This window comes from Mya arenaria, chromosome 15 (genome assembly GCF_026914265.1).
Source record: "Mya arenaria isolate MELC-2E11 chromosome 15, ASM2691426v1".
NCBI lineage: Eukaryota > Metazoa > Mollusca > Bivalvia > Myida > Myidae > Mya > Mya arenaria.
In genome coordinates this window covers 37,381,623-37,402,856 of record NC_069136.1, presented here as the reverse complement: position 1 = coordinate 37,402,856, position 21,234 = coordinate 37,381,623, and the positions used below count along the sequence as shown (strand labels likewise).

The following is a 21,234-nucleotide window of genomic DNA, read 5'->3' as shown; positions in this document are numbered from 1 at the left end:
GTGGTGTCATCTTATGTCGGAAAATTGTGTAAAAAAACGAAAATTTTCCTGGTTTTTCGACGTTTTTTAGTACTCGTGGAACTGATTCAGCAGGTGCGCGTGACGTACGTTCCTACCATTGAATACTTTTAAGGCGGACGCGGTAAAAAATCTAGATATTTGTTTGAAGCATCAAAGCCACTTGACTGAAGCCTAGCGCAGCGGTTTAAAATGGTGAGCATTTGTTTCAAGAAGCTATAACTTCAACTTCTTGAAGCGATTAGGGAGTTGTTAAGCACAGTTGTCTGACTGGAATGAATTTTGTGTCATAAAAGTTAGTGGCGTTTAACCGAAAACATTGTTTTCTTCAGATTTAAGAAATGGGTTACCTCTTCTAACGATCTTGCATAAAAAACTATCAATTACTGCAATAACAATGTCAGAAAATCTCTTAATGCCTTAATATCAGAAAGTAAATAACTTAAATCTCAACACAGCGATCCGGTTTACTGACCAATAGTACTACAGTCACTTTGAGGGAATGAACTTCCGGTCAGAGTGATAGACGAACAAAGCGACAACTATATTATTTGAAATCAAAAAGAATAACAACTGAACGTTCGGTAGGGAATATTGGTCTTATGCACCAGTCAATTGTAACCTAGCCCCCCCCCCCCCCGGTCCGGGGAATAGCGGGGACTTTGACTTTCGGTCCAACCAAGCCTGGTAAATTCCCCGCAAATTGCCCCCGCACCCCAGGGACCCTTGGTAAGGCCCATTCCCCGCTATTTTTGTTTTGCGCGAAAAAAAACCCACCGCATTCACTCGGCAGTGCGGGCACCTGGAAGGTAAAAACACGGCCTATTTCCCCGGCTATCCCAGGTATACCCCCGGACCTTGGTGGGGGGGGGGGGAGCGTGGTTACAATTGACTGGTGCATTATCATTGAACAACTCATCGTGAACATATTGTTTTCCCTTAATGTGGCTCATTTTTAGAAAATAACTTATGATTCATTTGTTTAAAACGCCCTGATAATGTTTTCAGAAAATTGAAATGATTAATTCAATGGAGTTATATAAGAAGCGCCTTCTATCTATTACGATATCGGGTTGTCGTGATGTGTTTAGTCACTCGTGCTGGATATGGCGCTTGAAATAAACAGCATAGATTAGAATATGTCAAAACTGGTACGTATTGCTTATATAATAAATGTGTGATTACAATAATAATATTTTAAATCATAAATTAAAGTTAAAATAATCTCATTAGCCTCTTTAAAGAAGAACTATGCACATATAGACTTATTAAATTTGTATGGTTGACGACATGAATGCATAAGATAAATAAACTAGTTTCCAATTAATGGACTCGTTCGTGTTTTATAGACATCGAATTAAATAATATCGTGTGGAATTTAAACAAAACGTTTGTATCAATGTGAAAATATTTCCACCAGTTCTAAAAAGAGCTTTATTGTTAACATATTTTGAACAATGGTCCGATTATTCAGAACTTTGTCAAAGTTAACAATGTTCTTTAAGTAATCGTTGTTGACTTTAAATATTTACACCTCAACTTCCATTCCTTAAATGAACGTCATTTCGGCAATTGCGTTCATTAATCGATGAACGCAATATCTTCGGATATGTTCGGATCGCAATTCATTGCATAACAATTTACATAAAAAATATTAATCTTGTTATTGTTTGTATTGTGTCAGAAGGTCCCGTAAAATATAAATCAACATTTTAGAAAGTGTTAGTTTTTTAAATTTTAAATGTGTATTTGTCATAACTGTTTGAATTTTACGTTTAAAAGTGATTGGAAGTGGTTGATCTTTTCCCGCGATATTGTGACGTCATTTAAAAAAAAATGTTTCCGGTTACAGTCGGGTCGTTCTATTTACAGACTGATGGGTAGGAATGGGTTAGTGAAAGTTTTTTTTAGATGAAATTCGTTTTTTTTTTAACAATTCTTGAATGAAATTATGAACTATTGGTGTAAATATAAGTAATGAATTGCGGGCTTGATGTCATTATCGGGGATATGAACGCAATTGGGCTAGTCAAAGTACTCGGACTCCACACACTTTGACCAGCCCAATTGCGATCATACCCCGATAATGACATCAAGCCGCAATTCATTCCTTAAATAAAAGGTGAAACATTTTATGATGTACCGATGTGTTAAAGTAAAACATGCATAGCTGAATGAGTTGTCTCAATATTTGTAAATAGTATCGGCACAATGTAAAAATCAAATGCACTGTATTTTTGAAAGGCGTGCGTAACGCTATTGAAAATTGAAAAATTTAAGGTTACAATTCCATAAATCCTTATGAACGAGTCTCTGCAAAATGCTTTTCGGTGTTTATGAATATAAAGTAGGTAAATTCAATACGCTTAAACAAAGGTGTGAAAATATGACAAAAATGTTGAATTGCGTAATTTGACGCTTTTTTAACAAGCATTTTAGCCTCATTATTCAACGAAAAATCACAGATTATAAATTGGCGAAAACCGTGTGGGCGGGCGGTCAAGTGTCGTTTACTATGGCTATGGGTCACCTCAGGTCGGTCAAAACATAGGTCACTAGGTCAATCTAAGTGAAAAACAATCCATTACATACGTTCAATAGTTTTAATTTATTTTTTATGAAACTTGTCAGAATATTTGTTTGCATTTGTCTTGAATAATTATGAATATGGGTCAACTCAGGTCAAAAACTATTTCAGTAGATTTTTTCATAAAAGTAAACAAAACACCGCAATAAATTCAGTAGTTTTTATCACTCTTTATGAAACTTTTAAACATCTGTACTGCTCTGGACGTTTAATGGAGGTACTTGATATATGCAGTCTTTCTAACAAGTTGTACTTACCTTTTATGAAAATACCAGCACATCATCAACTATTTCACGATTAAAAATTGACATCGATGCCGATAACAATGATGTTAATTTAACAAAGTTCTGAACAATTGGCCCAAAACATGTGTTGTTCAACCTAAAAAACATCAAGTAACTTAAATTTACCATATGCATTCCGATGGCTTATAAAGATTTATCAGTGAAATAAAATTGATACTTCACTGTTACTAACAGCAAAAATATCTTCTTTTTTTCTGTTTTGCAATTTGTTACTTCTAAATCAAACGTCGGCGAGCACAGGGCTGTGACACGTCATTTGACATTACGTGCCCACACATTTTGTCGCGTTGTTCTTTTAAAATGAAACTAAATGTTTTTAATAGCAGCTACAGACATGGAATAAAAAGTAAAACAAAATTATTGTTTCAGTGTAAGATCGCCATATTCTACCCCGTGAACTCCAAAAATGAATATTTATCTTGTAACAACACCACTTAAAAATATCTTTTGACTCTCATTCGGTGAAATATACTTCGTTCGTACACTGAAACAAACAATAATCTTCTGTACATTTTATTCTTGTTAGTGGTAAACGACTCTTTAAAATTAATAAATTGATTTAAGTATCAGGTCGATTAATATGTATTCAAAGGGAATCTAGATAGACATGCATGATAAAGTGATATTGATTTAGCTTATCAAGCGAATGGATTGCTAATATTTATGACAAATAAAGAGCTTAAGAGAATCCTTCGTAATACATGTTATTGAAACTATAAATCTGTCCAATGGAACAAAAGAGTAATCATTTTTTTTTAAATTATTGTTCTTTAACAGACAAACCGCGCACAATGAAAAGACACACTGCAGAAAATAAAACGCCGACTGAAAGTAGAAGTTCTTCAAATAATGACAAAACAAAAACTAAGCATTATACTTCCGAAGCCGAGACTTCAAAAGACAATAAGAATTGCACAGGAAAAGAAAATGCATCATCCATTTTTTTCCTGGATAGAAGAAAAGAAAGAAATGTACCAAACGATACAGTACCAACATCGAATAAATCTGTGAGCCAAGGTGGAAACGGAAGACATTTTAAAAGAATGCCAGAAAAACAATCTTTTCGTGGCGCCAAAAAAGAAAGAGATTCTACAACTAGATATTCTGCAACCGCGAAAGATAATTATCGATCGAGAAATCGACCGGATTCTTCCGATTTTCGAACAGAACAAATAGATCAGAATTCGCAAAAACTTGATATAGGGGAGAAAAAGAAGACTCGAACAAAGCCTTCTAAAGAAGCGGATACAATTCGAAACCTGGATTCACCAAAAATACGCCCTGAAACAGCGCCTTCGAACACGTGTAGGGAAAGACAACACCAACCACCGTCTGATAAAACTGAACTTCTTGGTGTCCATGGATGCAGACCAAAGACCTCTTACAATAAAAACCGCAACAGTCAATGGAAGCACAAAGCAGCCAAAAGGATAGACACTGTAAAAGGAGTCACATCGGTGATTCAACAGCTGCCCATACAGTCAGACACAGAAGAGAAAAAAACTACCCACGCAACAAAAGCTCACACAATTCAAAACAACACACGCCTGAAAACGGTACAATCAGACACGTATAGAGAAAGACATATTTTACAACTGTCAGATAAAACCGATTCTCGTTATGTCAATGGATGCAGACCAAAGACCTCTTACAATCAAAATCGTAAAGGTCATTGGACGGACAAAGCTGCCAAACAGGTAAGCATTGAAAAAAGAGCTACACCTGGGATAAAACAGGTGCCCAAAACACAACATAACTTTGGTAAGCATGGTAAACAATCAGAAAAAGACCTATTAAACCATAAACAAACGGAGAGAGCCAGCAATTCAAATACAGCAAGGATTATGAATTCAAAAGACTTAAGTATGCAAACGCTAAAACGACTTCTTAAAGAACATCCACCACAGGTCAGCTATAAATTAACCTCTTCCGAAGATAATCTCGTCGATGCAATTCAAAAATCTGCAGAGCAAACAGAATATCTTGAAGTGTTCTTAGAAGTAATTGCACATGCTTTCACAAGTCAGTCCAGTACACTAACAATGTTGTTTGAGGTACTTATGAAGGAACATTTCTTTACAACTCTACTGGACTACCTTCTAGATACACTTTCACACTTTCAAGATGATTCAAGTTCAGTGAAACATGCCATAAAACTTATAAGAGCCGCAATCAACACTTTCACAATCATCTGGGAGCAAACCGCCAGAAGCCTTCTATCATATCGCCAATTCTCACGTGTTTTCACAGTTGTTAAACAGGTAATAGAGATACCCCAACTATCGATGGAAATTCCCCAAAGAGTACAGGATGATTGTGTAGAATATTCAGAACGGAAGAGACAGTTCGAAAGAGCTAACAAATTTAAGGACACGTCACAATCCGATCAACCACCCGACGATTTCAGAATGATACCCGTTTTGCCAACGAACGACGAAATTAAGGGTTTCATACAACCTTTTCTGCGTAAAAATATAATAGAAGGAGATTATACTGACTTAGATCATTACCTCGATGTTCAGTTTCGGCTTTTGCGGGAGGACTATGTTGGACCACTTCGGGAAGGTATTATGCAATATATTACGCAACTTCAAGAGAGATCAACAACTGGTAAAGGAAAACCGAATTCCGACTTGAAAATGTATGAAGGTTTAAAGGTACTCTCGCCCTTGGTTTCAGAACAAGGATTGTGTTACAACATGAAACTAGCAATGACACATCGGTTACAAAGAATTAACTGGAAATTAGGAAAACGTTTGAAGTTTGGTTCTCTTGTTTGCTTGTCAGAGGATGAGTTTGACACTATGTATTTAGCAACCGTTATTGACAGCGACAAAATCGAACAAGGGCAGTTTGTTGTACGCTTTGAAGATAACATCAAAACTGTGGATTTAATTAATCGACAATTCAAAATGGCTGAGACACCCTCATTCTTTGAATCGTACAAACATGTTCTGGCAGGAATAAAGACATTTCGAGATGGAGACCTTCCATTTGAGAAACACATTGTGTTTTGCGAGAAACTAATAAAACCGCCACATTACTTAAGTGTGGAAACTACTTACGACCTTCAACCAATTGTAGGAGACGAAATAAAAACTGATACTCAATCGACGAATCGGGGAAACCTGATTGAAAAGCCAGAACTCAGGGTGCCAATTTTGGACAAACAAAAGTGGCCCTCTAGCGAACGCCTTGGATTAGACGAGTCACAGATGAGAGCCCTACAAAATGCGCTGACTAGAGAATTTGCCATTATACAAGGTCCTCCGGGAACGGGAAAAACGTATATTGGCCTCAAAATAGCGAAGACGCTTCTGCATAATAATGCAATATGGGATGGCTCCAATACAGATGTATCAAACACCCATAGCCCAATGGTCATTGTATGTTACACAAATCACGCACTTGATCAATTTCTTGAGGGAATAAAACGGTTTCACAATGGCAAAATTTTGAGAATGGGAGGTCGCTCGTCAAGTGAATTATTGAAAGGAGATACATTGAGAAAACGAAAAGAACATCTATGGCCACGAACTTCGTCAGTTTTTAAAATGAAAGTCCTTCAAAAGGACGCTAGATTTGCCATTGGACACCTTCAATCAACCCTACTTGAACTGACATTGGCAATAGATGTTTACTTGCGAAACATTATTAACGAAAATTCACTCAGCTCTGCAATACATGATCATCATTTCAGACAATTAAAGGAGCTCGGTAAAAGAAGTGAATCAGCTATGTGTAGTTGGTTGGGTATATATAATATGGAAAACCGATGTCGACAAAAAGTGACTGGAATCGCACCTACAAACGACGAGGAGATGTTTGACCTGGTTGATATTTCAAATCAAGACATGCTACGAAATCCGGCATTGATGTTGAATGATGTTCTCACAGATGATCTTAAGACAAGAAAAGAACGCAATAGACTCTTGAGGGTATTGGAAGTGAGGCATGCTGCATACCTAATAAGCAACGAAAGGGAGCTAGCATTACATAAAGAATGTATTGCTTTGAATGACAAAATCGAAGTATTAGAATGGGATTTGGAAAAAAAAGAACACATGTGGTTTCAAGATGAAGATGAAGAAATAGTGATGGGACTGGCTTACGACATAAAAATGTTGCGAAAGAAAGTTAAAACGTTGCGACGAGAAATAAAAGACGAAAGAAGATTTCAATTTGAAATGAGAAAAACTGTTCATAACCACATACAGTCAGATGACAAGATGAGGCAAGACGAAGTTGCAGTCATACGCGATATACGGACACTAAATTTTAACAGCAGATGGAGGCTATATCGCTTTTGGATACAATGTGCGATCGATCAAAATCTTGAACACATCGATGAAAAGCGCGATGCATTCAAAGCTGCCGCAGAGAGGCTTCGAGAAGCCACAATGTTGGTAGACATGGAAATCATGCGCTGTTCTTCTGTTGTTGGTATGACCACTACGTGTGCGGCGAGGTACCTGCCAGTACTGAGTGACATCAAACCAAAAATCGTCATTGTAGAAGAAGCAGCTGAAGTTTTGGAAGCACACATCATTACAACCTTGAGCAAAGGATGTGAACATTTGATACTCATTGGCGATCACAAACAACTGCGTCCAAACCCTACAGTGTACAAGTTGGCAGTAAAATACAACCTTGAAGTATCTCTTTTCGAACGAATGATTAAAAATGGAGTTCAGTACGATTGCCTAGAACTGCAGCACAGAATGAGGCCAGACATTGCTGACGTAGTACGTCATATATACCCACAACTCCGTGATCATGCAGATGTGCACCAATACGAAAATGTAAAAGGTGTGGCGAAGAATATGCAATTCATCAACCACGATCACATTGAAGCTTTTGGAGATGAAATTAAATCTTACTCAAACTCCTATGAGGCAGAATTTGCAACCAAATTGTGCAACCATTTACTGCGCCAGGGGTATAGGCCGTCACAGCTTACAGTTCTTACGACGTATACAGGCCAACTTTTAGCTTTGCAAAAACTTATGCCAAAGGCTGACTTTGAAGGTGTCAGGGTGACAGTAGTTGATAACTACCAAGGCGAGGAAAACGATATCGTGATACTTTCACTTGTGAGAAGCAGTACGGAAAACCGGATTGGATTTTTGAAAACGGAGAACCGAATATGTGTTGCACTTTCGCGAGCAAAAATTGGGTTCTTTGTCATCGGAAATTTTGATTTACTTTCAAAATGTTCAAGGTTATGGCATAATATTTACACTGAGGTTCACAGCAAAGGTGTTATTACCGACGGCATTCTTATAAAAAGGGAAAATCACCCAGAGGAGCATGCCGTCTTGGCGAAGAGCCCTAAATACTTTCTACAAGCACCATTAGGATGTTGCAATCGCGATTGTCATGCTAGACTGGACTGCGGTCATCGATGTATGCAAAAGTGCCATGTAATTGATCCCGATCACGAGAATTATAACTGTATGAAAATGTGCAGTTTAACGTGTGAACAAAACCATCCGTGTAAGGCAAGATGCTATGAGAAATGCCCCGACTGCATGGTTCAAATTGAAAAGGTCATACCAGTATGCAATCATACACAAAAGTACCATGTAGCCTTGACCCAGCGAAATTCTCGTGTGGTTACAAACCTTGCCCGGCAAAACTACGGTGTGGTCATCCCTGTCCAAACAAGTGTGGGGAAATTCATGAAGCAAAGTGTACGGTAATGGTTAGAAAGTCATTTGAGTGTGGTCATTCGGAAGAAGTGAAATGTTGCGATTATTCAACAGCTATATGTCCACATCCATGCCAGGCTCTGCTCAGATGTGAGCACCGATGTAGTGGTACATGCGGCTCATGTCTGAGAGGTAGATTCCACAATCAGTGCAGTGTAGACTGCAAAAGGATCCTCATATGTGGACACCAGTGCGCATCAGCTTGTGATGATTGTTCCCCATGCTCACGAAGGTGTGAAAACCGTTGTCCACATAGCTATTGTAGCAAACCTTGCGGCGTTCCGTGTCAGCCATGCAAAGAACCCTGTCTTTGGGAATGCAAACATTACAAATGCACAAATCTCTGCAGCGAACCATGCAACAGACCGCCGTGCAATAAACCTTACGGAGCTACTTCAATGCAAACACCCATGTATAGGTTTGTGTGGTGAGCCGTGTCCAAAACAGTGTAGAATATGCGACGAGCAAGAAGTAACTGAAATTTTGTTCGGAAGCGAAGATGAGCCCGATTCCCGATTTGTTTTCTTGAATGACTGTGGACATATAATTGAACACAAGGCACTTGACAAATACATGCTGATGACAGATGATTCTAATATCATCAATTTTAAGGAATGTCCAAGATGCAAAACTCCAATTCGGAAGTGCGTCAGATATGGGAACGACATAAATGAATGTCTTAGAAACGTAGAATTGGTAAAACTACATGTTATAGGTGATAAACAAGAAATGAAAACTCTGTCCACAGAACTGTACCACAACTTGAAAATAGAAGGTGAGAGAAGAGGCAAGAATGGAAAACAATGGTTTCCCCAAACAACTAGAGGACATGTCATGGAGACGTTAAACGAACGTTTTCGGGAACTCGAAACCAATAGAAATACTATAGCGTGTGTACAGCAGCTGCAAACTCTAACAGATCAATACAACCTGACGGTGTCCATTTTCAATCTCCATCGAAAATTCAAAGAGCTGAATTTTCCTACAACTCTGAGCTACTTTGAGAAATTAAAGATGAGGAAAAGTGTTAAAGTTATGACTGACTTTCTTGATGAGATGCTAGAAAAGGTCATATTACGTAGATTGTTTCTCAGTCAACAGGAAACAGAAGATTTTGAAAGAGAGCGTTATCGATGTAGTTGGTATTGTAAATTACTTACAATAGAAAATACGCTCTCAAGTAAACAAAGGATTGAAGGGGAGAAGTACATTTCAGAGATTAAAGACATTCTCTTCAGCAAAGGTAGTTTTAGCGAAACGATGAAAGAAAAAGTGGAGGAAACTAGCAAGCTTCTGAATGACGTGCTGAAAGTCGACGGTTTGGATATAACGGAAGAAGAAAGGGTCTCCATAGTGTCTGCCGTGGGTCTGTCCAAAGGTCATTGGTTCAAGTGTCCAAACGGTAGGGAATACTAAATTGCTTTTGATGAATTGTAAATGTTAACACTAACTGACTACTATACCACTGCTAATCCGTATTTTCGTAATGAATAATCAACACGTAGAACAGTTATTTTTCTTTAATTATAGGTCACGTGTACTGTATTGGCGAGTGCGGTGGTGCCAATCAGAAGTCAACATGTCCCGAATGCGGAGTTGAAATAGGCGGCGAGAGGCACCGACTGACGACCGGAAACACCATTGCACCTGAAATGGATGGAGCACGTTTTGCTGCGTATTCTGAGGAAGCTAACAACCTTGCCAATTTCAACCTTAATGACCTTCACTAAATGAAGTACTCGAGAACAGAACATGCGTATATAAGGTACATGAATACCCATATACTGTTCTAGTAAATGATCAATGCCTTGGATTAAACTAATGTGTTTATAAATCCTTGCCTCAAAAAAACAAAAAATTCTTATACCATTTAATCTTATTACAAACCATGGTATACCAATCCCAATTGTAATTTCCTTTTCAGATTGGTGAGAATTTAGAGTCTATATTTCATTCACATGAGATGTTCACAATTGTTGACCAGACTGTCTCACTGTTTCAAAGACGGATGTTGAAATTCAATGAACTCCACTGGATTTCATTATTTCCAGTTGCTTGTTTTGTCTCAAACTTTGCAACTTCTTCATGTTATTGATAGAACAGTTAATTGGACAAGTGTTCTGCATTTTAAACCATTTGGCTGGATGCATATTCGTAATCGTTTCATTGTGTATACATACTCGTTCGCTAATACGATTTATCTTACTGTATGTTCAAAGCTATAATATTAAGCAAAATTATTGTGTCTTTCTATGTGACTGACCTTTGTGTCCCAAGTGTTAAGTTTTGTTAAACTTGAGACTCAAAATGTCTGCTGATGGTTTGACAATGTGCTTGTCCTTGTTGTTCCCAATGAATTATTATTATCATATTGTTTGTAAATTTGTTGATAAAGTTTGAAGGTTGAACCTCTGCTAGTTATTAAAGGTATTTAGATTGATGTTGGGTGTAATTCCAAATATAAACGAATAATATGGTGATGTTTGATAATATCGAATGCTTATGAAAGTTTAAATTGGTTTCGAATGTATGTTGAATATAATTTAAGTTGTCACATAGTGGTTCTTTGTTTCAGTTTGTTATGATCACTTGCAATTTTGTTGAACGCGGTATATCTGTTTTGTACATTTGTTGAGTTGCACCAATTTTTTAAACAATTTTTTATGTAAACTTTAATAGTGTCGAGTTAATGCGTCATGTTTGCCATTGTATCTTTTTTGTTCGTTATATATATTTTAACAACTGTTTAAGTATTGCTGTTGTTGTTCTTTGTTGTTGACTCCTTTTGCATATAAATACGGTTGAACTTGTATTTATCTGTATGCTTACATAAGTGGTTTTAACATGTGTTTATAAAGAATATTAGATTTTCCTCTTGAATATTATTTTTACATCGTGTTAGAAGTGATAGTATTACACGTTTTTCGTGGGGTTTGTTGGCAATAATTGAAGTAAACGTACTGATGATGATTGCATTGTTTTATATGAGTGATTGGGGACTGACCTGTCATCTTGACCATACATTATGTTTTTATTATTGTGCGATAGGAGATTATAATGAATGTATAGATGAAAATTGTCTACTTCAATCAGAGTGAGATCATAAAAGGTTTCACCAAGGGAACATGAAAAATTATATGTCACGACCTGCGTTATATTCACACACAAATGTTACAGTGTATATAGAATCTTATTCTGAAACATACAATGTTGATAATTTTTTGTTATATGCATCAATTGGTATTAAATAAATTAAATTTCATAAGAAAAATGCACCAAAATGTATGTCTACGTGACGTCGTTTCGGAAATGACGTTCTTCATATTGTGTTACAGCCTTGTTTGATTTAGAAAGCAAAACGAGCTTAAACTTTAAAAAGAGTACAAAATATCAATTTGATATTTTCATTGTTTGAAACTGAGAAAATATTTATATTTCACTGATAAATCTCTGTAAACGACCTGGATATTATGACGGTTTATGGCTTTATGAACGTCTCTATGTTATTTCCATTATGAAGTATAAAAAATAACCCTAGTATTGTTCGCCACCTGTCTTTGTTATAGTTATATGACATGAACTAAAATCTTAATGATTGGGAATGGGCGGATTGAACGTAGCGAACGAGCCCTTCTTCATCATTAAGATTTAATTCAGGTCATCTTACTGATTAAGAATACAACCTCATTGGCTGATGCATTGTCAACGCAAAATCTGACGTAGGGATTAAGGGTCGAATGAGTGGCTGTGGGTGGACCTTTAACACCCGCGAAAGTTAAAATTCTTAATGATAAACCCTTGCAGTACTGAATGATTGCTTCTCTGCATTGCATTGGCTGGAAATGTAGGTTGTATTCTAACATTTGTTTGTAGAACATGTGACAATAATTAATAGATAAATGATCTTTTTACTTGCATACTAGATTGACCATTATGATTTATGATCGTGTCTATCTGATTATTATTGTTGTTAATGTATTAACCATTTCTATTTGCATATATGTACCTTTGGTTTTGAAATTGATTTTTTTTAAATCCTACAATCATTCGCTATTTTTTTCTCTGTCTGATGTTTGGAATAATCATATTACTTTTAAGAATTCCTTGATTTGACAATTGATTTGACAAACATGTGTATCGTAACCACTGTGTACGTCTGTAGTTAAAATGAATAAACTAATGATGAATATTCTATCAATCGTTTGTCAACATTGCATCAAGGCATGGTAACTTGGCCGAAGCATCATTTATATGTGAGAGTGGTCATGTAGTAACGTGTCAGCTTCTCACCCATGCCAACAGGTCATAGGTTCAAGCCCAATACTGGTTTCCATTCACACAAAGGACAGTTTAACTATGCGCTTATTAAAAACACTAGGTTGAAGGAGCAACAGAGGAAGGAGGAGAGGAAAGCCTTAAATGCTGAAATACAAATTGTATGTAAAGTATCATTAAGATGAAAAATACATTTTGTAAAGGAAAAAAGAGGTTATTAACGCTTTCTGAGAAGACAAATGGAGTTTTGCTTCCTCCAGGTAGCCTTTTTTGAGCAATCCATGGTCTTGTTGAATCCATGGCCCTTGCCGAGAACGCTGGAAGGGTGGAAAACTCTGGAGCGGCACTCTCATTCATAATTAATACATACACATGTATTACAAGCAGACATTTTGATTAGCCTTTGACTACTTACTAAATAATGCACTTATGGAAAGTTTTGATAATTGATAACAAGATTGTAAGCAGTAAACGCAAAAAATATTAAAGACTGGTGGGCCTTATAGGTTTACAATGATCAACTATCGCCTCATTAGGTAGACAAATCGTGTTTTCTGCAACTTTCTTTTAAATTAAACACGATATCCCTTCATAAGAATCAATGTTTTCAATACGTATTCATCCTTAATGGTAAATTAAAACAATTGTGGTACATCGTTTTGGGGATTACGAGTGCATCTCGCAAGTCATACATAATGGAGTAGCAACAATATAGCGACCATTGCAAATTCGAATTACCTTCCATAAAGCGGCACAGACACACGTTACATGCATTGAATGCGCGTGTGCAAACAGAAAATAATTAGGATAACTGTGGATTGTTATTAAAATAGTTTAACACTGAATATTAATATGAAAAACAACTGAAACAAGTTCAGTAGCCGCAGGTTTAAACATAAACTCCGGTTAATGGCACAGGGCAAACGCCAAAGACAAGAACACAAAAACAAAACAATCACAAACAATAAACATGGAACAAAAGCACAAAACTCCACAAACAACACATTACATATATACTATATAACAAACTAGGTATGTTTATCAAGAATTGTTAGGTACCGCCTTCGAACGGTCAGTTAAATGTAAATTTACTGGCGGCTTAACCCAGTTTGTGTGCACAACCTCGCTCTTATCCCAACAATCCCGAATATAGTAAAATGTAAATGGTAAATCTTATCAAAGTATACATTAACGTATTTGTAAAACTTATTTGTATTAACTTACTTGTAAAACTACAGGGACAAAACCTGAAGCAAAACACTTAACCAATATACTTTTTAAATGCACGAGCATAAGTCCATACAGACTAAGTACAACAGTCCAAATGAGAGACACACGACAAACTAGCAAAGAACCTGAAACAGTGTGTGCCATTTTCTTTATAAATCACTAATTAACAATGTTTTCACACCTTTTGAGGCAAATATAACATATTAACCATGAGATATGCTCTATGACAGATAAATAATAAAGCAGCAAGAATGATAATGTGTTTAATCATTATGAAAAATCATTACACATAATAAGATATATGTTAATGTATATTGAAAGTTGTCTCATTTACCATTTTTACAAAACCATTTTATCACACACATTTCTTTTTTACATTTTTTACACTATCATTTCATCAAACAGGGTTAGGCCTAGGGGCGTTATTTCAGTTTATTGCAAACATCGAGAGAGAGAGAGAGAGAGAGAGAGAGAGGGGGGGAGAGAGGGAGGGAGGGAGGGAGGGAGAAAGAGAGAGAGAGAGAGAGAGAGAGAGAGAGAGAGAGAGAGAGAGAGAGAGAGACGTTTCACCGCAAACAAATGGCGATTTTGTAAGGAATATCACCGATTGTGGTACCAACTTTTGCTTAGAACGTGGGCTTTTTCTTCAGATAAAAACGTATGTATGCGTCCGGTTCGTGGTTAAAAAGTGTATTCTTCAATCGGCATCTTAGTTTGGAATATTAAATTTAAAGATAAAAAAGTTATTGAATATATTGCTGGTTACAATGCAATGTTTAAAAATAAACGTGAAGATTTTATCCATGTATTTTTAGATTGTTCTTAGCGAATATGGCATTTCTGCGGATGTTATTACGGTGATTGCATGTATATATTGCTATCTTCCAAATTTGATTGTTCATGTTTTACCCTAACCAAAAAAACGTCTGTAACAAGGTCATATTTTACTATATCTGTAACATGAACTCTTACTTATCCAATTACTAATTTTAGTTATCATTATCTCCCTTTGACCATAAAGTAGACTGTTTCGTCATCATAATGCAACAACCAATCAGGTCCGAAATGTTTCCCGATGTTCTTCTGAAAACCCTCGATTTTATAACCATGTGATTGTCATTTCTATAGCTGTTCTGAAGGAGGAAGTGGAATGATTTTCTGCAGAAAAAATAAGGTTTGTTTGTAGGATTAATTCATATTATTTTTTGTCTTGTGGCGTTATGATAGAGCAATGCATTTTTAATATTTAACACTCTTGAAGACGAATATCACTTTTTCTTGAATTTTAATTGTATGCCAATGCACCAGTCAATTGTAACCACGGCCCCCCTTGTTAGGGGAAGAGCAGGGACTTTGACTTTCGGTACAGCTAAGCCTGGGTAAAATCTTCGCCCTGCAGGGACGAACAGGTGGTAAAACCCACGCCTTATGTCCCCGCTCCCCAGGGATCCTAGGTAAGACCCATTCCCCGCTATATTTTGCGCGAAGACAAAACCACCTAATTCACCCGGTACTTCGGGGCCATCGGGAAGGTACAACCACGGCCCATTTCCCCGGCTTTCCGCGGTATACCACCGGGCCGGGGGGGGGGGGCGGCGTGGTTACCATGGACTGGTGCATAATAAACTACGAGAAATGTATATCAAACCATATTACTTAAAAGACGGAATATGTGTAAGTTTATTGAGTTGATGAGAAAGCTGTTGTTCATAGAAATTTGGCGATGTATGTGTATAAAGGGTTCGAATTACGAAAAACTTTTCATATATATTTTGAGTAGAAAACATCTATCCTGTTTTCGCTGTTAATGCATTACGTCTTACGACCTATGACTTATTTGTATATTAATGTACCTTTTATAATGTTTATACTCATGGACATATTGTCTAATGTTTTATGACATAAACTTCTTCATTTAAAGATTGCCAGTTGTGTAATGGTTTATACATATACATTTCAATAAAGCGGCTTTATAAAAGCCTTATTTTTAATTTGATTTTGTATGAGTTTGTTTCAAAGACTACGTCACAAACATCCTAATTCCTGCCTATATTTTACCATTTATTTGGAGGAAGCTTTCACATAATTATCGTGCCAACAGGTCATATACAGTACGTCCTCCCACCTGTCAAAATCATATCTATATACAATTTTTTAGACAATTATAGCATCAAAATCGTTTCTAGTACAATTCTTTAAACAAAAACATTCTCAAATCCATGTATATTCGCAATATTTAACACAATATTTCATCGTTAACATACATGCATATTACTACAATTCTATAAGTCTTTACAACATATGTTCATTTTATTTACAATTATTAACATAATATTTCTATTTACAATTCTGTTCAAAAAATTATGTTTATAAATCTTTACAATACATGTTTATTTTCAATTCTTTACAAAAATGTCTATTTACAATTCTTCACTCAATCGTTTCATCAACACTTTTATTTACAATTCCAACATATATATTGGAATATATATATATATATATATATATATATATATATGGCAGCAAATTTAAGTTAAAAAAAAACATGTAGATGTGCTTGTACTTCAAAAACATCATTTCAGGTTAAACTCAAATTATAACTAATAGTTAAACAGAGACTGACTATGTAAGTTCATACAGGTTTAACAAAATAACACCAAGAAATAAATCACTGTAGTTCGCCCTTACACGAAGAAATCGTGGTTCATATTCTCTTCGATGTTATGTTCGATAATTGGGCGCAAATCAAGATCAATTTCTTCCAAAGATGTTGCGTAGTTATTTCCCCTGTATATATGGTGCAGAATTGTAAGCGGCCAGGGGTGTTCTAAAATTCATTGATCTTGAAAAAGTCCATAGTTCAAAATTCACATGCAAAGGAAAGGTAATAACTTTCACTTTCCGAATAAATAAAGGTCAAACCTAAAAAGAAGTTTTTCACAATTTAAAACAGGCTTAAATTACTCTCGAACTTATCCATTTGGTCTACGACCGGTGCGTGTTTGGAACACTGGAATATATCTTTTTGAAACAAATTGTCCCAAATCACAGCGGCAGAACTCAGATCTTACAGCATGGCAAGAGCACAGATTTGCCGCGCTTTTCGTCTTCTGTGGGCTTAATTGGCGTGGTCAGACCGCCCAGGGTCAGGGCCCGGGGCTTCTCCGGGTCAGCTAGGGGCTTGGATGACGTCCTCCTTAAGATTTCTGAAATGCGCATGTGCGAAACGAATGCTATAATAGATAAGTATTATTGCAATTGGTTATTTCTGACCAATGCATGGTTATTTCTAACCAATGTCAAATATTTTTTTCATTTTATTTCGTAACGTACTTTGATGTATATGTTTAGGGTTCGACACAATAGATATTATATACAAATTATTGTTTTGAAACTAATTCTTACAAACATTCATTCAAAAGTCTGAAGAATATAAAATCATATTTCGCATTCAAACAAAAAAGTCATTATGTGGTGTGAACGTGTAGGTACCTGTTAAAATGTTTTCGAACGCGATATGCACGTTACTGGCATCCAGAGCTGACGTCTCGATAAAAAACATCGACTCCTTTTCTGGAAGAAAATTCATCAAGTTTCAAAGCGGATTGGCAATTAAACATAACTTGCCTTAGGCCATTTACAAAATGTAACCACTATGTGGCAAAGACAAGACATACATACATTACAATTATCATTGGTGCATATAGTATAATAAAGACAGCATGAACATATACAAACACGCACGCACAAACGCACACACAGTCACACGCACGCACGCACGCACGCACGCATACACATACACACATACAATCATAATGAATAATTATATCACAAAACAATTTTAAGACATTGGATTTTGTTAACTGCATGTCTGGATATATTTTCACCTGCCTGTGATTATGGTTCATAGAAATTATATATTTTAGAGAGTTCAATATGCATATAACCTGTTACAATTTCATAGTAAGCTGAAGTTTTTGAAGAATGTTTCATTAGTATTAAAATAGTTCAATCCAATAAACATCGAACTTAAGAAGTTCAACATCTTAACCGAATCACTTTCAATAATGCTACTAAATTGTTCTGAACTAAACTAAGCTTTTTTAGCATTAAGTAGGTTAAAGTTAGCCGTTTATCATTTTTTATTTGTTGTTTTCTTATCTGTTTATGTGTCCTGTACTGCATGAAGGACTTTGCACATATTTGTGAATAAAGTTTCTCTTTTTTTCAAGTTTCGAAGTGTTAGGAAATCTTTCAAAGCTCCATCAAAGCTAAACGCACAATTGAACTTTCTAATAAATCAGAAGAGAAATCGACAAAAATCGTCATAACATTGTGGCGGGAATTAATTAATAATTTACCTGCGAATGTCGCTCCCTCGTCCGTACTGACGGCCCTAAGGTGTCGAAGGTCCGTCTTGTTGCCGACCAGCATAACAACTATGTCCGGGTTATCCGCGTGCGCGCGCATCTCGCGCAGCCACTTTGGCACGTTGTCGAATGACATCCGGTTGCCAATATCGTAAACAATAAACGCCCCGACGGCACCTCGATAATAACTGTAACAGTAGATGAGAGTTAAAGGGACTTAACACCAGACGGTCCAAAAATTGGCAAAAACAATATGTCCACAAAACAAGAATTGTGAGTGCTAGCTAGTAGAAGGCCGCTAATACATCATTTTACATGATCTTTTGAATAATTTTATGCAACAACCGTGTTGCTCAATAACTGAGTTTCCCCGGTTTAAAATAGCGTAGCAAGATTTCCCAGTTTAAATCATATCTGTAAATGAGTACGGATAAATATACCGACACTTTTTTTTAATCTAACTGGGATTTCGATTTGGAAAAATGTGCAAAGCTGCGAAGATGCATATGTCGTAAGGGATGTGATACATCAGTAAGTAAGATTCAATACAATGCGTTGTACTCAACGATGTCAATTTTATGTAAGTTTTGACAATTTTCTTGTTTTTTTCTTGCAATTCTATCGTCTGGTGTATAGTCCCTTTAAAAATCATTTAATAAATTTTTAAAACGCTTTTTTGATTTTGCTGTTATGACAAAGTGTTTCAAGGCGAAAAGGGCCATAAATCAATTATAACATGTGATTACTTTGAAATGTATTTCTAATATTTGGCAAAGGTTAACGATATGCGCTCCAAGGTGATGTCAAAGACACCAAGGCTATCCAAATGCCTGAACTATATTCTTCGCAAGAAAAAGGAGCTTATATAACATGGAATCAAAATACATGTGTACGTACGCGCGAGTGATGGCCCTGTAACGGTCCTGACCGGCCGTGTCCCAGACCTGAGCCTTCACCGACCGCCCCTCGATATCCACTGTACTGTAGAGAGAAATGATACAGAATATATACATCAGGTATAATACATACGAGACGGAAACAGTAAAAGACTTAGTGTCTGCAGGTCATGGCCCTATATCGGCCCTGTCCAATACCTGGTTCCACAACATCAAGAAGGACTGAACTCATGGTATCATACATTTAATGCCTTATGACCTGAAGGATTAAGTGACATGTGACTTTCAATTTTCTCCTTAAGTGACACTCAAATTCAATACAAACAAATGTATAAAAAACATATATTTTGAGTGATAAACCTTTAAATACTTACTAAATAATGCATTGATGGAAAATATTAATTACTGATAACAAGATTGTAGCCGTGTATTTAAACACTGAAAACGCAAAAATATTAAATGATTTACTGTGATTTACTATCTCATAAGGTAGAAATACCGTGTTTTCTGCACCTTTCTTTCATATTAGACTCGGTATCCTTCATAAGAAGCATTGTTTTGACATTAATTCTTAATTCTCATTTATTAATAATTTTAAGTATATCTTAATTGTATTAATTGTGGTAAATCTTATTTGTGAGTAAGAGCGTATCAATGTTGAATACATCTCTTGATTTTCTGACATTCTTAAAATGTTATAATTCATAGTTAGTTCATGGTAAATCCTTGTAAGGAGGGTCCACCTGAAAAAAAATACATTATGACCACTGATTGTATCAATGGGTTCTACCACAGGACTTGTAAGTGTCTTACCGTGTGGCGAATTCCACTCCGATGGTTGATTTGCTGTCCAGGTAGAACTCGTTCCTTGTGTATCGTAGTAGCAGGTTTGACTTCCCCACCCCGCTGTCTCCCACCAGCACCACTGCACGGGAGGTAATACAGACATGTTAATGCAATTATATGACTATCATCCTTATAAATAAGGGGACATAATAGTGACATATTCAAAACACATTTATGACTCAAACCGATACCACTCAAGATATGAGAATGGCCGATAAAAATATAAAACAAAAATGGCCAGGCGATTGCTTAATATGCGAACTAATTATGTAACTATTAATAATCTGGGAAAATATTGAAGAGAAAACACACCTTTAAAGATGAACGCGTACTCGTCCTCGCAGAAGTGACTCGCCATTCCCGCGTGGGAGCACTTACAGCGTCCGTCTGTCGTCATGGAAACGGTTTAAACAATCCACAAAATGAACGATATAAAATTTGTTTGCTGTAGTTCGAACGCGAACTTTTTTCTTAGATATCAACTTTGACCAATAACTGCCAGATATTAAGCTCAGTTCAAAAGCTAAATTCCGATTATCTGATTTAAAATAAACAAAATCCAAAGTTCAAAATTCCCAGTGTTATATTATATAAAATAATATTTCTCGAAGTATTGTATGCATTTAATATATAGTATTTTAAACGGATTAAATTGTAAACAACTGCAAATAAACTTAAAATGAATATGGTAGTTTGTTCATGCCGCGTATATATACCAATATTTAAGATGACCAAATTGTAGAAAATAAACATTTATATGAGTAATCTGGTTTCGCCTAAAGACGAAATATGAAATAAATGTGATCATATTGGTTAAAAAGATCACCTGTTAAAACGAAAATGAGTCACGCATTAGTGTATATAACTTAACAAGCAATAGCTGACAACATGGCAAATATGTTGCAATATCTATATATAGACTTTATATTTAAACAGTTCAATTCAAGGGGAGCAAGTTCGTATAGCTAGTTTTAGGTATGAAAATAAAGTTACTTC

The 21,234-nt window shown here is 36.1% G+C and overlaps 1 protein-coding gene and 1 pseudogene across 1 annotated transcript; one reads left to right on the top strand and one right to left on the bottom strand.

Moving 5' to 3' along the window:
• Window positions 1–1,062: 1,062 nt before the first annotated feature.
• On the top strand, window positions 1,063–12,682 carry LOC128219941 (NFX1-type zinc finger-containing protein 1-like; annotated as a pseudogene).
• A 3,496-nt stretch (window positions 12,683–16,178) lies between these two features.
• On the bottom strand, window positions 16,179–21,001 carry LOC128219942 (ras-related protein Rab-11B-like). The gene is made up of 6 exons (XM_052928128.1): window positions 20,551–21,001; window positions 20,206–20,317; window positions 19,394–19,477; window positions 18,488–18,684; window positions 17,619–17,699; window positions 16,179–17,332 (listed from the first exon to the last, which is right to left on the bottom strand). Exons 1-6 carry the CDS (start codon window positions 20,633–20,635, stop codon window positions 17,187–17,189), a joined length of 705 nt encoding a protein of 234 aa, XP_052784088.1. The 5' UTR covers window positions 20,636–21,001; the 3' UTR covers window positions 16,179–17,186.
• Between the last annotated feature and the right edge of the window lie 233 nt (window positions 21,002–21,234).

Excerpts from the sequence above, each read along its gene's own strand:
- LOC128219942 (XM_052928128.1), bottom strand. The coding sequence starts at position 20,635 with ATGACGACAGACGGACGCTGTAAGTGCTCCCACGCGGGAATGGCGAGT. Across the intron at positions 19,478-20,205 it reads GGAGTGGAATTCGCCACACG|TACAGTGGATATCGAGGGGC; the intron begins GTAAGACACTTA and ends TTCTCTCTACAG. Across the intron at positions 18,685-19,393 it reads TACAGGGCCATCACTCGCGC|TTATTATCGAGGTGCCGTCG; the intron begins GTACGTACACAT and ends CTACTGTTACAG.